The sequence below is a fragment of the Entelurus aequoreus genome, linkage group LG08 (genome assembly GCF_033978785.1).
Source record: "Entelurus aequoreus isolate RoL-2023_Sb linkage group LG08, RoL_Eaeq_v1.1, whole genome shotgun sequence".
In the NCBI taxonomy this organism is placed as follows: domain Eukaryota; kingdom Metazoa; phylum Chordata; class Actinopteri; order Syngnathiformes; family Syngnathidae; genus Entelurus; species Entelurus aequoreus.
In genome coordinates, this window is record NC_084738.1 from 73390715 (window position 1) to 73409037 (window position 18323).

Below are 18323 nucleotides of genomic sequence, written 5' to 3' on the forward strand. Positions count from 1 at the left end.
AGGCAATAGTAACGATGATGCAATAGTAATGATGATGCAATAGTAACGGTGATGCAATAGTAATAATGAGACAATAGTAACGGTGATGCAATAGTTACGATGATGCAATAGTAATGATGAGGCAATAGTAACGATGAGGCAATAGTAACGATGATGCAATAGTAACGATGATGCAATAGCAACGATGAGGCAATAGTAACGATGATGCAATAGTAACGATGATGCAATAGTAATGATGAGGCAATAGTAACGATGATGCAATAGTAATGATGATGCAATAGTAACGATGAGGCAATAGTAACGATGATGCAATAGTAATGATGAGGCAATAGTAACGATGAGGCAATAGTAACGATGATGCAATAGTAATGATGAGGCAATAGTAACGATGATGCAATAGTAATGATGAGGCAATAGTAACGATGAGGCAATAGTAACGATGATGCAATAGTAATGATGATGCAATAGTAACGGTGATGCAATAGTAATGATGAGGCAATAGTAACGGTGATGCAATAGTAACGATGATGCAATAGTAATGATGAGGCAATAGTAACGATGAGGCAATAGTAACGATGATGCAATAGTAATGATGAGGCAATAGTAACGATGAGGCAATAGTAACGATGATGCAATAGTAATGATGATGCAATAGTAACGGTGATGCAATAGTAATGATGAGGCAATAGTAACGATGATGCAATAGTAATGATGGGGCAATAGTAACGATGATGCAATAGTAATGATGAGGCAATATTATCGATGAGGCAATAGTAACGATGATGCAATAGTAACGATGAGGCAATAGTATCGATGAGGCAATAGTAACGATGATGCAATAGTAATGATGATGCAATAGTAATGATGGGGCAATAGTAACGATGATGCAATAGTAACGATGAGGCAATAGTATCGATGAGGCAATAGTAACGATGATGCAATAGTAACGATGAGGCAATAGTAACGATGATGCAATAGTAATGATGAGGCAATAGTAACGATGAGGCAATAGTAACGATGATGCAATAGTAATGATGAGGCAATAGTATCGATGAGGCAATAGTAACAATGAGGCAATAGTAACGATGAGGCAATAGTAACTATGATGCAATAGTAATGATGAGGCAATAGTAACGATGAGGCAATAGTAACGATGATGCAATAGTAATGATGATGCAATAGTAATGATGAGGCAATAGTAACGATGAGGCAATAGTAACGATGATGCAATAGTAATGATGATGCAATAGTAACGGTGATGCAATAGTAATAATGAGACAATAGTAACGGTGATGCAATAGTTACGATGATGCAATAGTAATGATGAGGCAATAGTAACGATGAGGCAATAGTAACGATGATGCAATAGTAACGATGATGCAATAGTAACGATGAGGCAATAGTAACGATGATGCAATAGTAACGATGATGCAATAGTAATGATGAGGCAATAGTAACGATGATGCAATAGTAATGATGATGCAATAGTAACGATGAGGCAATAGTAACGATGATGCAATAGTAATGATGAGGCAATAGTAACGATGAGGCAATAGTAACGATGATGCAATAGTAATGATGAGGCAATAGTAACGATGATGCAATAGTAATGATGAGGCAATAGTAACGATGAGGCAATAGTAACGATGATGCAATAGTAATGATGATGCAATAGTAACGGTGATGCAATAGTAATGATGAGGCAATAGTAACGGTGATGCAATAGTAACGATGATGCAATAGTAATGATGAGGCAATAGTAACGATGAGGCAATAGTAACGATGATGCAATAGTAATGATGAGGCAATAGTAACGATGAGGCAATAGTAACGATGATGCAATAGTAATGATGATGCAATAGTAACGGTGATGCAATAGTAATGATGAGGCAATAGTAACGGTGATGCAATAGTAACGATGATGCAATAGTAATGATGAGGCAATAGTAATGATGAGGCAATAGTAACGGTGATGCAATAGTAACGATGATGCAATAGTAAGGATGAGGCAATAGTAACGATGATGCAATAGTAATGATGAGGCAATAGTAACGATGAGGCAATAGTAACGATGATGCAATAGTAATGATGATGCAATAGTAAGATGAGGCAATAGTAACGATGATGCAATAGTAACGATGATGCAATAGTAATGATGAGGCAATAGTAACGATGAGGCAATAGTAACGATGATGCAATAGTAAAGATGATGCAATAGTAACGATGAGGCAATAGTAACGATGATGCAATAGTAACATGCTGCGTCACACACTTCCTGTCCTCCCATCCTTGTTTCACCCTCCCTCTCCCTAATTGACATATATATGTGTGTGTGTGTGTGTGTGTGTGTGTGTGTGTGTGTTGTCTCCCTCAACGTGTGTGTGTGTGTGTGTGTGTGTGTGTGTGTGTGTGTGTGTGTGTGTGTGTGTGTGTGTGTGTGTGTGTGTGTGTGTGTGTGTGTGTGTGTGTGTGTGTGTGTGTGTGTGTGTGTGTCTGCTCCCAGCCCCTCTGCGGAAAGCAAAGTTCGTGGAGAGCCCTCGCATTCCGCAATCGGAGCTCGGCTCCCCCGACCTCGCCAAGAGCCCCCCCCACCTGGAGGGAATACGCCCCGGTAAGTTTCTGACCCCCCCCCCCCCCCCCCTTGTTGTGTCGCCACCTGCATGCCAGTTAGTGTGAGCGTGTGCAGGCTGAATGAAGGAGGAGTCTAATTCCTGGAGTCAGAGCTCGCTCTCTAATCCAACACCCCAGACTCCGCCCACCCCCGCTGGTGCATTGTGGGATGCTAAAGCAGGTCACTTCTTGTTTGTGTGGGTGCAACATGGTGGACCTCTCTGTGTGCCAGCCTCTCTTGTGCCCCCCTGGACCTCCAAGTAGGTGTTCTTCACACTTATAGGTGGTCTTCATCTTCACTTAGACTTGTTATAGGTGGTCTTCATCTTCACTTAGACTTGTTATAGGTGGTCTTCATCTTCCCTTAGACTTGTTATAGGTGGTCTTCATCTTCCCTTAGACTTGTTATAGGTGGTCTTCATCTTCCCTTAGACTTGTTATAGGTGGTCTTCATCTTCCCTTAGACTTGTTATAGGTGGTCTTCATCTTCCCTTAGACTTGTTATAGGTGGTCTTCATCTTCCCTTAGACTTGTTATAGGTGGTCTTCATCTTCACTTAGACTTGTTATAGGTGGTCTTCATCTTCCCTTAGACTTGTTATAGGTGGTCTTCATCTTCCCTTAGACTTGTTATAGGTGGTCTTCATCTTCCCTTAGACTTGTTATAGGTGGTCTTCATCTTCCCTTAGACTTGTTATAGGTGGTCTTCATCTTCCCTTAGACTTGTTATAGGTGGTCTTCATCTTCACTTAGACTTGTTATAGGTGGTCTTCATCTTCACTTAGACTTGTTATAGGTGGTCTTCATCTTCACTTAGACTTGTTATAGGTGGTCTTCATCTTCACTTAGACTTGTTATAGGTGGTCTTCATCTTCCCTTAGACTTGTTATAGGTGGTCTTCATCTTCACTTAGACTTGTTATAGGTGGTCTTCATCTTCACTTAGACTTGTTATAGGTGGTCTTCATCTTCACTTAGACTTGTTATAGGTGGTCTTCATCTTCACTTAGACTTGTTATAGGTGGTCTTCATCTTCACTTAGACTTGTTATAGGTGGTCTTCATCTTCACTTAGACTTGTTATAGGTGGTCTTCATCTTCCCTTAGACTTGTTATAGGTGGTCTTCATCTTCACTTAGACTTGTTATAGGTGGTCTTCATCTTCACTTAGACTTGTTATAGGTGGTCTTCATCTTCCCTTAGACTTGTTATAGGTGGTCTTCATCTTCACTTAGACTTGTTATAGGTGGTCTTCATCTTCCCTTAGACTTGTTATAGGTGGTCTTCATCTTCACTTAGACTTGTTATAGGTGGTCTTCATCTTCACTTAGACTTGTTATAGGTGGTCTTCATCTTCACTTAGACTTGTTATAGGTGGTCTTCATCTTCACTTAGACTTGTTATAGGTGGTCTTCATCTTCACTTAGACTTGTTATAGGTGGTCTTCATCTTCACTTAGACTTTTTATAGGTGGTCTTCATCTTCACTTAGACTTGTTATAGGTGGTCTTCATCTTCACTTAGACTTGTTATAGGTGGTCTTCATCTTCACTTAGACTTGTTATAGGTGGTCTTCATCTTCACTTAGACTTGTTATAGGTGGTCTTCATCTTCACTTAGACTTTTTATAGGTGGTCTTCATCTTCACTTAGACTTGTTATAGGTGGTCTTCATCTTCACTTAGACTTGTTATAGGTGGTCTTCATCTTCACTTAGACTTGTTATAGGTGGTCTTCATCTTCACTTAGACTTTTTATAGGTGGTCTTCATCTTCACTTAGACTTGTTATAGGTGGTCTTCATCTTCACTTAGACTTGTTATAGGTGGTCTTCATCTTCACTTAGACTTGTTATAGGTGGTCTTCATCTTCCCTTAGACTTGTTATAGGTGGTCTTCATCTTCCCTTAGACTTGTTATAGGTGGTCTTCATCTTCACTTAGACTTGTTATAGGTGGTCTTCATCTTCACTTAGACTTGTTATAGGTGGTCTTCATCTTCACTTAGACTTGTTATAGGTGGTCTTCATCTTCACTTAGACTTGTTTTTAGGTGGTCTTCATCTTCACTTAGACTTGTTATAGGTGGTCTTCATCTTCCCTTAGACTTGTTATAGGTGGTCTTCATCTTCACTTAGACTTGTTATAGGGGGTCTTCATCTTCACTTAGACTTGTTATAGGTGGTCTTCATCTTCCCTTAGACTTGTTATAGGTGGTCTTCATCTTCACTTAGACTTGTTATAGGGGGTCTTCATCTTCCCTTAGACTTGTTATAGGTGGTCTTCATCTTCACTTAGACTTGTTATAGGTGGTCTTCATCTTCACTTAGACTTGTTATAGGTGGTCTTCATCTTCACTTAGACTTGTTATAGGTGGTCTTCATCTTCACTTAGACTTGTTTTTAGGTGGTCTTCATCTTCACTTAGACTTGTTATAGGTGGTCTTCATCTTCCCTTAGACTTGTTATAGGTGGTCTTCATCTTCACTTAGACTTGTTATAGGGGGTCTTCATCTTCACTTAGACTTGTTATAGGTGGTCTTCATGTTGCTCTCCCTTTTTTTTTTAAATTCTTTTTATTTTGTTGTAAAAAAAAAAACCCTGATAAAACAAAAACTGGCAGCTCGGTCCCCAGGATTTTACTGTAAAAATAGAATTACAAAAAAAGAAAAAATTATAATAAACGTTTTTTAGTGTTTACAGTAATGCATTGTAAAAATGTTATTATTTTCTTTATTTTTATTTTATTTTGTGGTTAAAAAAATAAATTAAAAAAATCGGCAGCTCAGTTTCCAGGATTTTACTGTAAAAATAGAAGTTAAAATAAATTTTTTTATAATAATAAAAGTTTTAGTGTTTACAGAAATGCACTGTAAAAATTGTATTTATTTATTTTGTGGTTTAAAAAAGAGATGGACCAAGTGGCTGGGGAGAGGGAAGTCTGGGTTTCCCTGCTTAGGCTGCTGCCCCCGCGACCCGACCTCGGATAAGCGGAAGAAGATGGATGGATGGATGGATGGATGGGTTTAAAAGAAACACAAAAAATGGCAGCTCAGTCCCCAGAATTTTACTGTAAAAATAGGAGTAAAAAAATACATATACAATAATAAACGTTTTAATTGTTACAGTAATGCACTGTAAAAAATTTATTCAGTTTAATTGTTTTCCATTTTGTGGTAAAAAGAAAAAAACAAAAAATGCCAGCTCAGTCCCCATGATTTTACTGTAAAAATAGAAGTAAAAAATTAAATAATAATAAACGTTTTAGTCTTCACAGTAATAATGCACTGTAAAAATTGTATTCTTAATTTTTTTATTTTATATTGAAAAAAACCCAAAAAACTGGCAGCTCAGTCCCCACAATTTTAATGTAAAAATACAAGTAAACGTTTTTTTTAAATAAATAATAATAAACGTTTTAGTGTTTACAGTAATGCACTGTAAAAATTTTAGTCATTTTTTAAATTGTTTTGTTTTGTGGTAAAAAAAAAAAACAACAACAAAAAAACTAGCACCACAGTCCACAGGATTGTACTGTAAAAATATAAGTAAAATAATAATAATAATAATAATAATAATCATAATAAACGTTTTAGTGTTTACAGTAATGCACTGTAAAAAAAATGTTTATTTTTTAAATTTATTTTGTGTTTGAAAAAAAGACTGGAAGCTCAGTCCTCAAGATTTTACTGTAAAAATAGAAGTTAAAAAAAAAAAAGATAAATGCACTGTAAATGATGTATACATTGTATAACAAACAATTGGCAGCGCAGTCCCCATAATTTTACTGTAAAAATAAAAGTACGAATGATAATATAGTAAACTAATAATATAAACAACGGCCGTAAATTTTACGGTTAAAAAAAATATATATAGGTCAGCTAATTTGCCAGGATTTTACTGTAAAAATAGAAGTTAAAAAAAAAATTAAAATAAACGTTTCAGCAAAAATTTTATTCATTTTTCTTTTTCTTTTTTCTTTTTTAAAATTTTGTGCCAAAAAAAACCCCAAAACTGGCAGCTCAGTCCCCAGAATTTGATTGTAAAATTAACAGTTGTATAATTTTTTCTATTTACAGTAGAGTACTATAAAAACAACAACCCAAAACTGGTAGCTCAGTCGCCAAAATTTTACTGTAAAAATAAAAGTACAAATGATAATATCATAAAATAAAATAAAAAATTATATATATATATATATATCCATCCATCCATCTTCAACCGCTTATCCGGAATGGGGTCGCGGGGACAGCAGCTCCAGCAAAGACCCCCAGACTTCCCTCTCCAGAGCAACATTTGCGACTTCCTCCTGGGGAATCCCGAAGCGTTCCCAGGCCAGAGAGGAGATGTAATCCCCCCATCTGGTCCTTGGCCTGCCGGGGGGCCTCCTCCCAGTGGGACGTGCAACGAGGACCTCCCTAGGGAGACGCTCGTGAGGCATCCGCACGAGATGCCCGAACCACCTAAGCTGGCTCCTTTCCAAGCGAAGGAGCAGCGGCTCTACTCCGAGTCTCTCTCGGGTGACTGCACTTCTCACCCTATCTCTAAGGGAGATGCCAGCCACCCTTCTGAGGAAACTCATTTCGGCCGCTTGTATCCGCGATCTTATTCTTTCGGTCATTACCCACACTTCATGACCATAGGTGAGAGTAGGAATGTAGATAGCTCGGTAGACCGAGAGCTTTGCCTTCTGGCTCAGCTCCCGTTTCGTCACAACAGTGCGGCAGAGAGACTGCAATACTGCCCCAGCTGCTCCGATTCTCCGGCTGATTTCCTTCTCCATCTTTCCCTCACTCGTGAACAAGACCCCGAGATACTTAAACTCCTCCACCTGGGACAGAGTCCTGTCCCCTACCCGGACTGTACAAACCATCGGTTTCCTGCTGAGAACCATGGCCTCAGATTTGGAGATGCTGATCCTCATTCCAGCCGCTGAACACTCGGCTGCGAACCGATCCAGTGAGAGCTGAAGGTCACGAACCGAAGGTGCCATCAGGACCACATCATCTGCAAACAGCAGTGACGCAACCTTTAGCCCCCCGAGACGTATACCCTCTCCGCCACGGCAACGACTCCGCCTAGAAATCCTGTCCATGAAAATCACAAACAGGATAGGTGACAGAGCGCAGCCCTGGCGGAGACCAACCCCCACTGGAAACGGATCCGACTTACATCCAAGCACCCGGACACAACTCTCGCTTTGGTTGTACAGAGATTGGATGGCCCTCAGCAGGGTTCCCCTCACTCCGTACTCCCTCAGCACCTCCCACAAGATCTCCCGAGGGACGCGGTCATACGCCTTCTCCAAATCCACAAAACACATGTAGACTGGATAGGCATACTCCCAGGCCCTCTCCAGGATTCCCGCAAGCGTAAAGAGTTGGTCAGTTGTTCCACGACCAGGACGGAATCCACATTGCTCCTCTTGAATCTGAGGTTCGACTATCGGCCGGACCCTCCTTTCCAGTACCTTGGCGTAAACTTTCCCAGGGAGGCTGAGTAGTGTGATACCCCTGTAATTAGCACACACCCTCTGGTCCCCCTTTTTGAAAAGGGGAACCACCACCCCAGTCTGCCACTCCCTCGGCACTGTCCCAGACTTCCACGCAATGTTGAAAAGGCGTATCAACCAAGACAGCCCATCAACACCCAGAGCCTTCAGCATTTCTGGACGGATCTCGTCAACCCCCGGAGCTTTGCCACTGTGGAGTTGTCTAACTACCTCAGTGACTTCACTCCGAGAGATCGACGTCGATCCCCCATCATCCTCAGGCCCTGCTCCTATCAGGGAGGGTGTGTCTGATGTATTTGGGTTCAGGAGTTCCTCAAAGTGCTCTTTCCAACGCCCCACGACTTCCTCACTTGAAGTCAGCAAAGTCCCATCCTTGCCGTACACAGCTTGGATGGTTCCCTGCTTCCCCCTCCTGAGGTGCCGTATGGTCTTCCAGAACAGCTTTGGTGCCGCCCGATAGTCCTTCTCCATGGATTCCCCGAACTGCTCCCACACCCTCTGCTTAGCCTCGTCCACAGCCACGGCCGCTGCCCTTCGGGCCCGTCGGTACCTTGCAACTGCCTCCGGAGTCCCCCGGGATAACATACCCCGGTAGGACTCCTTCTTCAGTCGGACGGCTTCCCTGACCACCACTGTCCACCAGGGTGTTCGAGGGTTACCGCCCCTTGAGGCACCTAAGACCTTCTGGCCACAGCTCGCATCTGCAGCTTTAGCAATAGAGGCTTTGAACATTGCCCATTCCTGTTCAATGTCCCCAACCTCCACAGGGATGGCAGAGAAGTCCCGCCGGAGGTGGGAGTTGAAGTCCTTCCGGACAGAGGACTCCTCCAAACGTTCCCAGTTCACCCGCACTACACGCTTGGGTTTGCCAGGTCTGTCCAGAGGTTTCCCCCGCCATCTAACCCAACTCACCACCAGATGGTGATCAGTTGACAGTTCAGCCCCTCTCTTCACCCGAGTGTCCAAAACATACGGCCTCAGATCAGCTGATACGATTACAAAATCGATCATTGATCTTTGGCCTAGGGTGCTCTGGTACCAGGTACACCTATGAGCATCCTTATGCTTGAACATGGTGTTTGTTATCGCAAGTCCGTGACTAGCACAGAAGTCCAATAACAATCCACCACTCAGGTTCAGATCAGGGAGACCGTTCCTCCCAATCACGCCAGTCCAAGTATCACTGTCATTGCCCACGTGCGCGTTGAAGTCCCCCAGCAAGACTATGGAATCCCCTGCCGGCGCCCCATACAGGACCCCATGCAAGGTATCCAAGAAGGCTGAATACTCTGAACTCCTGTTTGGTGCGTATGCACAAACAACAGTCAGAGTTTTCCCCCCTCCAACCCTAAGGCGAAGGGAGGCGACCCTCTTGTCCACTGGGGTGAACTCCAACGTACAGGCACTCAGCCGGGGACTCGTGAGTATCCCCACACCCGCCTGTGCCCTCACACCCTGAGCAACTCCAGAAGTGAACAAGGTCCATCCCTTGTCCAGGAGTGTGGTTTCAGAGCCCTTGCTATGCGTAGAGGTAAGCCCCACCAGATCCAACCGGTAGCGCTCCACCTCTCGCACCAGCTCAGGCTCCTTCCCCACCAGCGTAGAGACGTTCCACGTCCCGAAAGTCAGCCTCTGCTGCCCCGAATTGGTCCGTCCGGAGCCTCCACTTTCACCGCCATCCAATTGGCAGCGCACCCGACCCCACTGGTTCCGACCGCGGGTATATAGATATAGCAGTTTAAAAAAATAAACGTTTTAGTAAAAATTGTATTCATTTGTTTTTTTTAATTTTTTAATTTTATTTTGTGGTTAAAAACAAACAAAAAAAATTACTGAAAATAATAGAAGTTACAATTTAAAAAAAAAAAAAGTCAAATTTTAGTGTTTACAGTAATGCACTGTAAACATTGTATTCAAATTTATTTATTTTTTAATTTTGTGTTAAAAAAAACAATAACCAAAAAATGGCAGCTCAGTCCACAGGATTTTACTGTGAAAATATAAGTAAAATAATAATAATAATAATGATAATAGTGACAATAATAATAATAATAATAATAATAATAATAATAATAATAAACGTTTTAGTGTTTACAGTAATGCACTCTAAAAATTGTATTCATTTGTTTTTTGTTTTTTTTAATTGTATTTTGTGTTTAAAAAAAAACACCAAAACAAACCAAAACTGGCAGCTCAGTCCCCAGAATTTGACTGTAAAATTAACAGTTGTATAATTTTTTTCTATTTACAGTAGAGAACTATAAAAACAACAACCCAAAACTGGTAGCTCAGTCGCCAAAATTTTACTGTAAAAACAAAAGTACAAATGATAATATCATAAAATTATAATAAAAATAATAAAAACAATGGCCGTAAATTTTACGATTAATATATATATATATATATATATATATATATATATATATATATATATATATATATATATATATATATATATATATATATATATATATATATGTGTGTGTATGTATATATATATATATATATATATATATATATATATATATATATATATATATATATATGTATATATATATATGTGTGTATATGTGTGTATATATATATATATATATATATATATATATATATATATATATATATATATATATATATATATATATATATATATATATATATATATATATATATATATATAGCAGTTTAAAAAAATTAACGTTTTAGTAAAAATTGTATTCATTTGTTTTTTTTTGTTTTTTTATTTTATTTTGTGGTTAAAAACAAACAAGAAAAATTACTGAAAAAATAGTAGTAAAATTTTAGTGTTTACAGTAATGCACTGTAAACATTGTATTCATTTTTATTTATTTTTAAATTTTGTGTTTAAAAAAACAACAACTAAAAAATGGCAGCTCAGTCCACAGGATTTTACTGTAAAAATATAAGTAAAATAATAATAATGATAATAATAACAATAATAATAATAATAAACGTTTTAGTGTTTACAGTAATGCACTCTAAAAATTGTATTCATTTGTTTTTTGTTTTTTTTTAATTGTATTTTGTGTTTTTAAAAAAAACACAAAAAAAACAACAACTGGCAGCTCAGTCACCAGAATTTTACTGAAAAAAAAGAAGTTAAAAAATGTTTTAAATAATAATAAACATTTTAGTGTTTACAGTAATGCACTGTAAACATTGTATTCATTTTTTTAAAAATTTGATTCGATTTTGTTGCAAAAAAAATTTTTTTTTACTGTAAAAATAGAAGTAAAAAAATAAATAAAACGTTTTTTTTAATAAATGTGGGACCGTTTTTCTGTTTACAGTAATGCACTGTAAAAACTACTCAGTTGCCAGAATTTTACAGTAAAAATTAAAGTACAAATATTAATAAAATAATCATAAAAATAATGCAAAAAAAATAAAAACTAGGACTGTAGATTTTACAGTAAAAACAAATAAAAAGCATCTAAGTTGCCAGAATGCTACCATAAAAATAAAAGTGGTAGTTGTACAATTCACAGTAACTCTCTGTAAAAGAAATAAAGAAATGCACATCCTGCTTCCACGCCGTAGTCAAACATTGATGAGTCAGCACTAATTGCTGCTAAGTCACCTGTCGGCCACTCACCTGTGCAACCTGCTCACTCTGCACACCTGTGATGCAACAACACAAAGAACACACAACAACACCAGCATTTTGCATCATTTTATTTATTCTAACCTTGAAATCCTGGCTTTTTATACACGGCGTTATCTTAGAAGTATGCTAACATTTCTTATGGCATCATGCTAACGTCTTTTTTATACACGGCGTCATCTTAGAAGTATGCTAACATTTCTTATGGCATCATGCTAACGTTAGCATGCTAACATTTTACGCTAGCATTTTTTTGCTAATTTTATTTATTCAAACCTTAAAACCCCGGCTTTTTTATACACGGCGTTATCTTAGAAGTATGCTAACATTTCTTATGGCATCATGCTAACGTCTTTTTTATACACGGCGTCATCTTAGAAGTATGCTAACATTTCTTATGGCATCATGCTAACGTTAGCATGCTAACATTTTACGCTAGCATTTTTTTGCTAATTTTATTTATTCAAACCTTAAAATCCTGGCTTTTTATACACGGCGTCGTCTTAGAAGTATGCTAACTTTTCTCATGGTATCACATTAATGTTAGCGGGCTAACGTTTTATGCTGGCATTTTGTTTAATTTTGATCATTTGAACCCAAAATTAATGCATTTTAGGACGTGTCTCCATCCTGCAAGTATGCTAACTGTTCCCATGATAACAAGCTAACATTCTATGCTAGCAGGTAAATTGGCCCCCTATCTTGTCTATTTCTTGATAAACATTTCGGAGAGCCCTAAGGAGTTGCGTCCCAACAAAAGACGGGTGGAGGAGTATCTTGTTTGTGGTTGATTCCGCAGCGTCATTGGCTGCAAAACAAATAATCCGACTGAGTCACTTCAGACCTTCAGGGTGTGCGAGTGTGAGTTTGTGGACAAAAGCTTGTGAAATCCCGTCAATTTAAGCCGGGATTTAGCATCTGAAAAGGAGGTCATCCGCATACGGAGCGTAATAAGATCCTACTTAGTCATCAGCACGTTTGACAGCCGTATCAGACGTGTGTAAATATGTTTGCTGCTACTTTTCCAGGCTGGAATGCTAAACAGATTTGACGGGCCTTCTAGCTTAGCAGTTAGCATGGCTTCCTGTATCCTCTCTGCAGCATGTTGAGCTAGTCCTGGTCCTCCAGTGATAACGCTACTTTGTAAGGAACAGACTTTGTTTGGCGAGGATCGGTGACTTCACGCTGGTTTGCTTGTGGCGGGTCACATTTGTATCGTCAACGTTATCACGGTGTTTGTATTACGTATCGTCTATATTGCGCAAGCCGATATCAGTATCGGCCGAAATAAGCAGGGGCGTCCATGGTAACGTTGCTCGGGTGGCAACAAATGTTGCTCCAAAACCTGTATGTACCTTTCAGCATTAATGGTGCCTTCCCAGATGTGTAAGTTACCCATGTCTTGGCCACTAATACACCCCCATACCATCACACATGCTGCCTTTTACACTTTGCACCCTAGAACAATCCGGATGGTTCTTTTCCTCTTTGGTCCGCAGTTTCCAAAAACAATTTGTAATGTGGACTCGTCAGACCACAGAACACTTTCCCACTATCTTAGATGAGCTCGGGCCCATTTTAGCGTTTCCGGGTGTTGTTGATAAATTTCTGTGGCCTTGCATAGTAGAGTTTCAACTCGCACGTACAGATGTAGCGACCAACTGTAGTTACCGACAGTGGTTTTCTAAAGTGTTTCTGAGCCCGTGTGGTGATATCCTTTACACACCGATGTCATTTTTTGATGCAGTGGCGCCTGAGGGATCCAAGGTGCGTAATATCATAGCTTACGTGTATGTACCTTCACAGATGTGTAAGTTACCCATGTCTTGGCCACTAATACACCCCCATACCATCACACATGCTGCCTTTTACACTTTCACCCTAGAACAATCCGGATGGTTCTTTTCCTCTTTGCTCCGCAGTTTCCGAAAACAATTTGGAATGTGGACTCGTCAGACCACAGAACACTTTTCCACTATCTTAGATGAGCTCGGGCCCATTTTTAGCGTTTCCGGGTGTTGTTGATAAATTTCTGTGGCCTTGCATAGTAGAGCGTTAACTCGCACGTACAGATGTAGCGACCAACTGTAGTTACCGGCAGTGGTTTTCTGAAGTGTTCCTGAGCCCGTGTGGTGATATCCTTTACACGCCGATGTGGCTTTTTGATGCGGTGGCGCCTGAGGGATCCAAGGTGCGTAATATCATGGCTTACGTGCAGTGATTTCTCCACATTCTCTGAACCTTTTGGTGATATTGCGCAGCGTAGATGGTGAAATCCCTCAATTCCTTGCAATAGCTTGGTTGATAAATGTTGTTCTTCAACAAATTGCTCAGGCATTTGTTGACAAAAGTGCCAATCGTAATAATAATAATATTACCTGGGATTTATATAGCGCTTTTCTAAATACCCAAAGTCACTTTACACGTGTGTAAATATATTAAAACAACTTTATTAGAAAAGAAACTAAGAAAAAAAAAAAAAAAGAAAAAAAAAAAAAAATGGCACCCACCTGTTCCCAATTAGCCTGCTCACCTGTGGGATGTTCCGAATAAGTCCTTGATGCACATTCCTAAACTTTCTCACTCTTTTTTGCCACTTGTGCCAGCTTTTTATATGGAACATGTTGCAGGCATCAATATCTATCTTGTTGGCTCTTCCGCACCGAACTCACCCGAGCTTTGTGCGGAGTTTTCCTGGAAGACGACGTCTCACTCGCATGGCGGAACACCTGCTGGCCCCCGCCCGGTCGGGGGGGGGGGGGGGGGGCAACGGCGGCGAGCCAGGGCCAAAACAGATGCGCCTTGCACACAGGCGCATTCCCAGCTGCGCCCGCGCAGATAGTCGCTATGGCGACCATCTGTCTCCCTCTGCAGCTCAGGAATCCGAGGGTGTGTGTGTGTGTGTGTGTGTGTGTGTGTGTGTGTGTGTGTGTGTGTGTGTGTGTGTGTGTGTGTGTGTGTGTGTGTGTGTGTGTGTGTGTGTGTGTGTGTGTGTGTGTGTTTGACATGGGGGCATGAGGGAGATGGAGGTGTCAGAGTGCTGAGAAGTTGTGATGTACTTGAAGTATCCTGCAGAAGAAGAGGGCGCCTTTAAAGAGTGAGACGTAGTGTTGATCTTAGGCTGGAAACTGTATCACCATGTCAGTGTTTTAGATATCATAATCCATAATTAGGGATTTATTTAATGACCTTAGGAAAATAAGGACCAGAAAAAAATATGTTAAATGTTAGCATTTTTTTTATTTTAAATGTCAACACAAACATGGAAAACACTCAAACAATGTCAACAAAATAGTCAAATCACATTGAACACTAAAAATATTAAATGTAAACATTTTATGTATTTTTTATTTTTATGTTATAATTATACATATATATATATATATATATATATATATATATATATATATATATATATATATATATATATATAAATATACGTATATATATATATAAATATATATATATATATATATATACGTATATATATATATATATATACGTATATATATATATATATATAACATATATATATATATATATATAACATTTTAACACTCAAACAATGTCAACAAAATAGTCAAATCACATTGAACACTAAAAATATTAAATGTAAACATTTTATGTATTTTTTATTTTTATGTTATAATTATACATATATATATATATATATATATATATATATATATATATATATATATATATATATATATATATATATATATATATATATACGTATATATATATATATATATATAAATATATATATATATATATATAAATATATATATATATATATATATATATATATATATATATATATATATATATATATATAAATATACGTATATATATATATAAATATATATATATATATATATATATATATATATATATATATACGTATATATATATATATATATAACATATATATATATATATATATAACATTTTAACACTCAAACAATGTCAACAAAATAGTCAAATCACATTGAACACTAAAAATATTAAATGTAAACATTTTATGTATTTTTTTATTTTTATGTTATATTTATACATATATATATATATATATATATACGTGTATATATATATATATATATATATATATATATATATATATATATATATATATATATATATACGTGTATATATATATATATATATATATATATAAATATATATATATATATATATATATATATAAATATATATATATATATATAACATTTTATATTTATTACATTTTTTATATTTTGTATTTTTTATTATTAATATTATAAATATATTATTAATATTTTATTATTATTATTTATACATACATATATATATATATATATATATATATTTTTTTTTACGTATCTGAAATATAATCTTCCTGTGATTATAATCCCTCAGCTATCAAGGCAGGAAGGAAATGTCAACACAAACATGGAAAACACTCAAACAATGTCAACAAAATAGTCAAATCACATTGAACACTAAAAATATTAAATGTAAACATTTTATGTATTTTTTATTTTTATGTTATATATATATATATGTATATATATATATATATATATATATATATATATATATATATATATATATAACATTTTATATTTATTAAATGTTTTATATTTTGTATTTTATTATTAATATTATAAATATATTATTAATATTTTATTATTATTATTTATATATTTATATATATATATAACATTTTATATTTATTAAATGTTTTATATTTTGTATTTTATTAATAATATTATAAATATATTATTAATATTTTATTATTATTATTTATATATTTATATATTTTTTTACATATCTGAAATATAATCTTCCTTTCATTATAATCCCTCAGCTATCAAGGCAGAAAGGAAATGTCAACACAAACATGGAAAACACTCAAACAATGTCAACAAAATAGTCAAATCACATTGAACACTAAAAATATTAAATGTAAACATTTTATGTATTTTTTATTTTTATGTTATATTTATACATATATATATATACATATATATAACATTTTATATTTATTAAATGTTTTATATTTTGTATTTTATTATTAATATTATAAATATATTATTAATATTTTATTATTATTATTTATATATATATATATATTTTTTTTTTTACATATCTGAAATATAATCTTCCTTTCATTATAATCCCTCAGCTATCAAGGCAGAAAGGAAATGTCAACACAAACATGGAAAACACTCAAACAATGTCAACAAAATAGTCAAATCACATTGAACACTTAACTATAATCTCTTAAAATGATGTAAGAAATGCTTCATAAAGTGTAATAAAATAGTGTGAAAATGTAAACATGTAGAAACCTGAGAAGAACTATTTTCTGCAGGTTTAGTGGCAGGAAGTTGCAGCTGTGCTCTAAAGGGTGAGCGTGGCTAAGGTGGTGTGGTAATAGCGGTCTTGCCTTGCATCATTTACAGACAACTACGGTCCCTATGAGGGGGGAAAAGTGTGTTCATGTTGTTGTTGACGCTACGTGCAGGCGGTCATGTGTGAGAGGCGGACATAACACCACAGGACCAGGGGAAATCCGGTTTAACTTGTGTAGGGGACAACAAAACTGGACTTTTATTTTGTCAAACAGGAAATGAGAGTTTTTTAGCTTTTAGAGACAACATGAGAAGAAGTGTTTTAGGCAGGTTTAGTGCTCTAAAGCCGGCTTTTTCAACACATTTTTTCCACAAGGGAACAAACAATAAAGTTCCTGCAATAAAATGAAATGAAAACAATAAAAGTCTAATACGGCAAAGTAGAGTAGAGCAACAAAATGGCAGCAAGATGTTCCTCAGGTTAGTGAATCCCTGCAGAGTTTAAAAATAGACGGATGTGTAACTCGGATCCTCACGGGAGCATCCAGGAGTCTTTAGGGAGGATCTGATCTGTTCCTGGAAATTAACCTGAGGAGGTTTTTATCTGCGCCTTTTGTTTGCTAGCTAGCAACAGTCAACTTTTCTCTCTATATATTTAATTATGAATATATATATATATGTATTTATATATGTATCATGTATTTATATCATGTATCATATCTTTTTAAGGTGATTAACTTGCGGAGTCAGCAGAGGATCAAATACTTATTAGCCGCCATGTTAGCCGTTAGCATGCTAACTGTTAGCATGTTAACGTTGGCATGTTAATGTATTGGCTGTACATTTAGCAAAAAAGGTTTGAATGTTAATGTATAGTGGCTGTAAAATTCGCAAAAAAGGTTAGCATGCTAATGTGTATTGGCCGTAAAATTAGCAAAAAGTTCAGCATGCTAACGTGTATCGGCTGTACATATAGCAAAAAAGGTTTGCATGTTAATGTATATTGGCTGTACAATTTACAAAAAAGTTAGCGTGTTAGCATGCTAATGTGTTTTGGCTGTAAAATTAGCAAAAAGGTTTGCATGTTAATGTATATCGGCTGTAAAATTAGCAAAAAAGGTTGGCATGCTAATGTGTATTTGCCGTAAAATTAGTGAAAAAGTTCAGCATGCTAGCATGCTAATGTGTATCGGCTGTACATTTAGCAAAAAAAGTTTGCATGTTGATGTATATCGGCTGTAAAATTAGCAAAA

At 36.6% G+C, this 18323-nt stretch overlaps 1 protein-coding gene across 3 annotated transcripts in view; it reads left to right on the forward strand.

Moving 5' to 3' along the window:
- LOC133656290 (protein TANC2-like) overlaps positions 1–18323 on the forward strand; it is a 255231-nt gene that overhangs the window by 161641 nt on the left and 75267 nt on the right. Inside the window, exon 6 of one of the 3 annotated variants that reach the window (XM_062057295.1) lies at positions 2504–2611. The exons of the other annotated variants lie outside the window; for them this stretch is intronic. Coding sequence (XP_061913279.1) covers positions 2504–2611 — 108 coding nt within the window. The remainder of the gene's footprint in view (positions 1–2503; positions 2612–18323) is intronic. 3 annotated transcript variants of the gene reach the window in all.